Source organism: Dipteris shenzhenensis, chromosome 16, assembly GCF_047967505.1.
Source record: "Dipteris shenzhenensis isolate YYH24624 ecotype China chromosome 16, Dip_SZ_1.0, whole genome shotgun sequence".
In the NCBI taxonomy this organism is placed as follows: domain Eukaryota; kingdom Viridiplantae; phylum Streptophyta; class Polypodiopsida; order Gleicheniales; family Dipteridaceae; genus Dipteris; species Dipteris shenzhenensis.
In genome coordinates, this window is record NC_141611.1 from 47,178,823 (window position 1) to 47,186,557 (window position 7,735).

The 7,735-nt window shown below is 40.1% G+C and overlaps 1 protein-coding gene across 3 annotated transcripts; it reads left to right on the plus strand.

Annotated features, from left to right (window-relative positions):
- The first annotated feature begins 767 nt into the window (after window positions 1-767).
- On the plus strand, window positions 768-4,210 carry LOC147893055 (uncharacterized). 3 transcript variants are annotated; one of them, XM_087387705.1, is made up of 9 exons: window positions 1,237-1,377; window positions 1,485-1,616; window positions 1,976-2,179; window positions 2,264-2,497; window positions 2,584-2,759; window positions 2,839-3,322; window positions 3,412-3,472; window positions 3,551-4,017; window positions 4,121-4,210. In XM_087387705.1, coding segments are annotated over exons 3-9 (1,491 nt in total). In that variant the 5' UTR covers window positions 1,237-1,377; window positions 1,485-1,616; window positions 1,976-2,111; the 3' UTR covers window positions 4,122-4,210. The 3 variants fall into 3 exon arrangements, with proteins under 3 accessions (XP_087243830.1, XP_087243831.1, XP_087243832.1); XM_087387704.1 differs by lacking the exons at window positions 1,237-1,377; window positions 1,485-1,616 and adding an exon at window positions 768-799 and having other exon boundaries at window positions 1,995-2,179; XM_087387706.1 differs by lacking the exon at window positions 1,976-2,179.
- Window positions 4,211-7,735: the final 3,525 nt, after the last annotated feature.

Genomic DNA, 7,735 nt, shown 5'->3' on the forward strand with positions numbered 1-7,735 from the left:
TTTTCTCCTTTTGTAATTTCAATTTGGGTGGAATAGGGGGATTGTGCATTAGTTTTTTCTCACACTATGGTTGCTCTTTGATGTTCTTATGCTCCTATGTCAATACATAGTCATGACTTTCTTGAATCTCTCTTTCCAGAGTGTTGGTTGGAATATTGGAAACTGAATTGTTTATGGTATCAGCCCAAGCTCCAAGATCACCAGGTATTTCTCTTTTGGTCAGTTGTATTCTTTGATTCATTGTTCATTCAATGGCCTGCTTTTCCTCAAAGTACAATAAAAAATGAATGGTGCCTGAGATCAAGTATCCAACTTTCTTTTATGTATGCTAGAAGTCATGACTAGGTCAGGAAAGAGAAAATCTCCAATAGGTGGACAGGCTGCTGGTAAGAAGAAAAAGACTGCAAAAAAGAAAGAGCAAGCACCAACAACACCATCCCCCACATCTGCCGATACACAAGCCAAATCTCCAAATGCAGAGGAGGTTGAAGAGATGTCAGTGGAGAAAGAGTCTGCTAGCAAGAAGGATAGTGGAAAGGCTAAGGTTGATACGGAAGGTGATGAATTTGTCCCTGAATCAATGGATAGTAATGTTGGAAGTGATTTTCTTGAGTCCATAACTGTCAATAGAGGAATGGTACCTCCCCGTATCCCTTTGTGTAGATTACTTATTAACCCTAAGGTGAGACAACTTAGGAATGACCTCTCCATTCTCAAGAGAGCATTTGAGATGGAGGGATATGTCCCTATAAAGGGGTCCTTTATTATTTCAGTTGGGATGTCTGATGGGACAACCAAAGTGGTGGACGATGAGATAAGAGCTTCATGGGATAAGCATTGGCATGCTGTGAATGATGAGTTTGAGCATGAGCTTCAACAGACTCCTGCATGGGAATTCTTGTCCTGCAAGATGTTATATGTGTGGGAGGGAAACCATCGAACTGCCTCATGGATGGAGAGCATTGGGGAGGTCTTTGTTAATAACAAGGCAAGGCATATCAGGATTCATGCACATATTATAGCTCCGGAGCCTGACAATGAGTTGAGATTGATTGCAGCTTTACAAAGGTTTAACTTGTGAGTATCATCTTTCTTTCTTCTACTAGTTGTTTCAAGAACACATTTCTATTTTCAACTTTAATGCTAAAATAGATTCCATTGTCCAGATTGAATGAGGAGGCAATTGTCACAACAAATCTTTAAGATTACTTGTATCATACAAGTACACTTGTTAGTTGTGATGCACAAGTATTTCTAGAGGATTTCACGGAAGAAGAAAAGAAAAATATTGAGGTTGTACGGCAAAAGGAGATTGGTCAAGGAAGAAGGGTTTGGTATCCCCTCACACAGGCCATTCTTGGTCGCATGGTTTATGCTGTGAGTTCTTATACTTTCTACCTCATGCTTTCTTTCTTTTTGCTTTTACTTCATCACTTCCTTTATATAGTTTGAATTATAGCTTTGCTGCATACTTGCTTTTGTAGGGCAAGTGGAAATCTGATTTTGAAGTAGCTTGTAAGAAGCTGCCTCCTGGATTGGATAAAGATGAAAGAGTTGTTAAAATAGCTGGTATTAAAAGAACAGTCACTCAAACATACAGGAGAAAGGTGCATAGGGTGAGTGTGCATTTTCCTTTGTCTAGTATTACTATGTATTGCTTTCAAATGTCAAGCTGAATTTCTTTTGTGTGGTTTTCACAGATTTTGTCAATAATAAATCCTGCACATGGCAAAGATTGGTTTCACAAATTATGGTCCTTGCCATATGAAGACACAACTGCTAAAATTACACTAGACAAGTTGTATCAAGTGGCCATTGCTTCTTGCAGCAAGGCTAGGCAGCTTTCATTATTATCTTTACTTGGGTCTGATTTGAATTTGAAGAATAGTTATGGAATGCCATCAAGTGACCATGCCTTCATTGGGTGGCTTGCAAAGGAAGTTTTTATGGACCAAGTTCTTGAAGAGTGTCATAGGTTATTGTCACAGGTTCAGGCTTCCTTTGTTGGTGTTTCTCCTTTGGAGTTGCCAGAGCATCCTACACTATGCGAATATTTTGAGGATATTGTAGCAAGACATCGGAGTGATTTGTATGAGCCTTTTGCATCCTTCATGTCTGTGGCTACTATGCCTGCAAAACAGGTTGACCTTGTGAATGCAAGCAGAAGAGTTGTTTATAGGTAAACATTCATCTTTCATTGCCTTATTCTTGAATTTCTATTTCATAGTGTTCTTATGCTTTCAACTGCTTGGGTTTTGAATAGGTTTATTCTTCATTTGCTGGAAACAAAAAAGATACAAACCATTCCATCTATTTGCAAGGCATGGACAGTGCTCAATCCTCCTACATATTGCATGTACACACATAAAGTCTTTCGTGAGGACATGACTGCAAAAGGAACTATAAGGCTTTCAGAGTGGGAGAGAAAGCATTGTCCATGGTGGATAGAGATGAGTAGTGGAAAGTGTGTGGAGGAGGAGGCATTAATGCTAGAGAGGTATATTTCTCATGTTGGTTATTTATGTGCCTCTTGTTCTTAACTAGTTTTTTGTGATTGACTTGCTCCATGGGTTTCTTGATAAGGCATTCGAAAGGTCAATGTAAATCTGATTCTGGATCCTCTGGAGACATGACGGAGGAGCAGCGTAAAAATCTGGAGGAGCAACAAAAGATGTTGGTGGAGAAACAAAAGGAAAATATAGGGAATCCTGATCCTGCAAAACCAGGGAGAAGAAAGAATACCGACTTGGATGGAGATGGTAAGCTGCAAAATCTTTGTTGAGGTTTTCAAATTCCTTTTAGTCTAGTATTATCATTTGATATGCATTATGTTTGCAGATACTCCGGAAGTTGATGACTCTGGGATAGTAAGAAAGCCTTTCTCCATTGAATTTATTTGGGTTCCACTATCTTTTCTACCACGTTGGAAACATCCCCTCACACCTAGGAGTTGGGTAAGGGTATGGGAGTTTGACTATATCAAATTGGGCAAAGAGATAGTGCAATCACAGCTTGCAGATGGATATCAAGAAGTACGCAATTTTTTTGCACTTCTACACCAACAAGGGAAGAAACGAAACTCTAAACAATGCACATGGAGTGTGGACTGTTGCATTGTGGATCTTCCCACAGGGTATGCTACAGGTGATAAAGGAGAGGTTCCACCTTGGAATGTTATCACAGAAGATCATATCTCCTCTTCCTTGGCCGTTGCTGCAGCTGTGATGGATGACAATGGGTGGACATTGGTTTTCTGTTCCCCATCTACTCTGCCTACTGTGGAGCGCTATGCAGTAAGATTAAAAATGGAGGTAGCTTGCAGGTAAATTTATTTGTGTTGAACACTTCATGAAGTCTTGCAGGTTATAGGCTAGGGTCTGATTCTGGTACATATTGTTTTGTTTCAAGCAGATGGATCGTACAAAGCATGGAACCTCAAGGCATTTCAGACACACTTGGGATTGGTGTGAAGGTGAGTCTTCATATGTATGTTTGCTTCTACTTCTGTATCATAAATCACATAGAAATTGACTCATGCTTTTTTGAATAGTCTTATGTTTTCCATGCTATGGCTATGAGGAGGATAGGACAAAGACCCACATTTAACATGCAATCAGCAAAGGGTGTGGCCTCCATGATGAGGATGAGTTTAGATGGCAACTTGCTTCCACATTACTTGCCTTTTGTCCATCATTCCAAAAGAGTTGGGAAGGGAGGTGCATGGCGTGGATCTCTTGAGAAGAGTCCTGCATTCATACTTATGTTCTTGGAGATGTTGTGTCCTCCAAATGGTTCCATTCTTGAGATGGGGGCAGGGATAGGACCAGGATTGAGGGCTGCACTCCACTCTGGTCGCCCTTGCTTGGCAATAGACAATGACCCAGAGATATGTGCTGGACTACTTCTAGGAGTGGTGGATGCTATTTATGCAGGTGTGGGATCATCTACACAGCAGCATATGCTCATGGACGTCGATGCTGAGGAGGAAGAAATCAATGTTGCTGTGCCATTGGACTAGTGAGTATAAAATGTTGTTCTTTATTTTGAATGAATACCTTTCATTTACACATGTAAGGGAGTTCAAGAGTTTCATTTTGAAGTGAATTACCAACTTACGCAGAGAGTATGGCCATGCACATGGAAAGGAACGACAAATCATATAACTATGAGTTGAGGGAGAAGAGGAGACGACGGACTTTATTTGTGGATGACTCCGCCGATGAGAATTAGTTCATGTTTATACTTTATGGTCTACTAGACATTGGTGCTATCTCACATACACAATATTTATTTGTGGCTATCATTTTGCTTCTGAAATTTTGTGACATTATGCGTATGAGACAATAGTTTGAAAAACTTTTTTGGGTGCACTCTAGTTTATTAATGCGCAAGTAAAATCTACATTGGAGGTACATATTGTTTTGGCTTTTGGAAACAATCTTGAGCTTCTATTTTGTTGGTTGACATTATTATTTAATGTAAGATTCTATGATATGCATTTCTTCTCCTTCATACGTTGTCACTCTTACTTGTTATATTACCTGCATCTGGTAAACTTGTTGCATGTGGTTTGTAAAATCACTTGGCGGCTTACATATAGATAAGCAAGTTGAAGTGCACACGTACATTTATTGGTTAGATTGGTTCATTGAAATTCAAAATTTAAATTACACTTGTGGGTTACAATTTTTAGTGTGGAATCCTGGATTCATGATCTGGATTTAATGTTTTTTCGGTTAGGAATATATTGGGCAAAACTTCCACATCTAGTAAAAGTTTTATGCAATATGTTTAAACCTTGTTCATGGATGGAATCACATACATGAGTGGCCAACTTAGAGAAACAGTCTACTTTGGGTGTGAGGAGAATAGAGAAAAAGAATAATGAATTTAAAAATATGAATGTTTCGAAAGATAATGTATCATTCTAGGGGGGTTGCAAATGACCTTGACCTGTTTTAACATTTTCTTTAAATACTATACATGGAAAGTTTGTATTGTTAGAATTGAATAAATATAGTTGGTATTTAACATATGCCACCGTAATAGTGTTTCAATATGATTCCTTGAATGAATATACATTAAAAAATGTTGCAAAAAGGCTCGCTCGGACTTCTCTGCTCGTGGTTTTCTGCTCGGATACCTGTAAAACCCCTGTTGTTGCTCGATCATTTCATTTGAGCGATTTTGTATCACCCTTTTTGCAAGGGAGATTTTGTAATAAAAAACTTTTTTTTGTAATTACAAAAAAAAAAACATTAGTGGGGCAAAATAGGGCTTGCTATGGCCCTGTTTAGCCCCACTAATGCTTTTTTTTAGTTTTGTTAATCGTCGCTATATAGCGACGTTTACTAGTGTCGCTATATAGCGACGTTTACTAGCGTCGCTATATAGCGACGCTTTATAGCGACCGTTCTTTTTTGATGCTTATAACGATGTTAATAACGACGTTTGCGCCCATTAAAAAAAAAAAAGTTAATGTAAAAAACGTCGGTATTTCCATCGGAAAAGGGCCTATGCCTTGTAGTGTGACTAGAATGTCCACCATGATGATTTCCTATGCCGTGGAAATTCCCTCTATTACTGCTAGATTGATTGCCTTGGTCGTATTGCTTTTTGTAGCAATCTCTTTCATAGTGTCCAAACTTATGACAGTAGTTGCATTGGATGTTTGACACGTTGGTGGATGCATTCCCTCATCCTTGGAATCTTCCTTGATTGGAATGATTTCCTCTCTGATGCTGATGTTGTTGAGGATGATGATGATGCTGATTCTGACTTTGCTGATGATGACCTTGTTGTTGCTGATGATTACCACTTTGCTAGAATGATCTACCTCTGGCTCTACCTTTGCCTCTGCTTCTGTTTCTTCCTCTGGCTGCTATTGTGGAAACTCTGGCTGATTTGGTTTCTCAATGTGAGAATCTTGGAAGTGTTATTTGACTCGGAGAGGGCTACGAACATATCCCATGCTTCTTTTGATGTCTTGACTGTGTTGAGCTGTCCTAGCATGACATCTTGCACATTCTAATTGATCAGATGATATGCGTACTTATCTTTTCTTATCCCATTCTTTCTAAGCTCAGGCAATGGTAGGATCTACTACAGGTGCAGAAACTATTTGTGTAGCTATAGATCCCGTTCTAGATCCCATTGTTGGTGTTGTGACAATAGTTGGAGTAGAGCTACTGGTGGCTGAATCATCCAATGCTCTAGGTGTAGATCCATCGATATACTCCCATTTGTCGTGAAGTACAAGAATGGTCTCCATTCGGTATTTCCATGTGCCATAATTGGAGTTGTCTAGCTTAGCAGATGCCTTTAGATTGAGGTTGCTAGTCATAAACATGGTGCAAAAAATATACTCAAAGTATCGTGAAAATCACTGCATGAATCAACTGGAAAACATTGATTAGAGCAAGTAAACTCTGAACTGTGGGTGAAGATAGAACAACGATATATAAAATCCGATTTGTATTACAAGGCTTGTGGCAAATGATGCCAAGAATAGCCAAGAGGCTTTACAAGGCTGAAATGATGTGCACAATGTCATGAAATAGCCGAATAGGCTTTACAATGATGGCATGTGTGTGTGAAATCAAATCATGTGCTATCCGCCCAATGAACAATTGGCAATGCCTTTGAAAACTCTGAAATCTACTCACTGAATTGATGAACGTCAGGTTTCAGGTAATGTGATGATGTGAAACCGTATGTGAGCATAGGAACTAGTCGAGAATTTTGGGCATGGCTTAGATTGGCAACTTGGGGAGATTCAAAGCGTCCCCTCTATGGTGATTTATTCTACTCTGATCTAGATCTATACCAACTGTCGATCAATGAAAGAACAACAACTAATTTCTTTTCTTTTGTTCTTTTTAAGTGTTGGGTCAGATGCATCGATGTAGAGACTCATGTCCGTGTAGGAAGTGGATTTGTCTCCGTGAGGCTCAAAAGTGAGTGATAGTTGTGCCAAAATGTGTGCATGATGTGACGACGTAAAGAGCACAAAAAACCGATCGATTTTTCTTTTTGGAGTGCCCTCAAATTCTTCGTGGATCAAGAGATCCGACTTGATCTAGGTGGAGGGGCGAAAGGAGTGCAAATGTGCTCAATGATGATGTGGCACTTTGAGTCACATGAAGTGATGGTGTGGCACTGTGCCTAGCAAGAGATGTGCTTGTGGAGCAGTGTGCTAAGGTGGCAACTGTGTGCACATGCAAGGTGCACAGTCTGCCTGCAGAGTGATAATTGTGCCTGCAGAGTGTCAGAGCTAATTGGATAGCTGAGGTGGCACAACTGAACTAACCAAGGGTCAGATTGACCTAGCCCAAGGTCAGTTTGACCTAACCATGGTTAGGTTGACTAACCTAGGGTTTGGTTGACTAACCCAAGGTCAGGTTGACTAGGGCCGATTGATGACATGGTAGATGATGATGTGGCTATGCTAACGTGTCAAATGAAATGGTAGATGACATGGTAGTATTGACTGGTCAACCTGGTCAATGATGATGTGGCTGTGTGGATAAGATTACTGACGTGATAGGTGGCTACCACATGGCAATCGGGGGTGATGTGGTAGGGTGATGTGTCAATGGAGACAACTGGCAAATGAGGGTGATGACATGGCTACCTGAGTGGAGTGCTGATGTGGTAGAGGATAAGCTGATGCGATAGCCTCACGGGGCTATTGACATGGCAATTGGATAGGGTTGCCTAGGGTGGCCTTATCCTG

Excerpts from the sequence above, each read along its gene's own strand:
- LOC147893055 (XM_087387704.1), top strand. The coding sequence starts at position 779 with ATGTCTGATGGGACAACCAAA. Across the intron at positions 2,498-2,583 it reads GAGGCATTAATGCTAGAGAG|GCATTCGAAAGGTCAATGTA; the intron begins GTATATTTCTCA and ends TTTCTTGATAAG. Across the intron at positions 3,473-3,550 it reads CACTTGGGATTGGTGTGAAG|TCTTATGTTTTCCATGCTAT; the intron begins GTGAGTCTTCAT and ends TTTTTTGAATAG.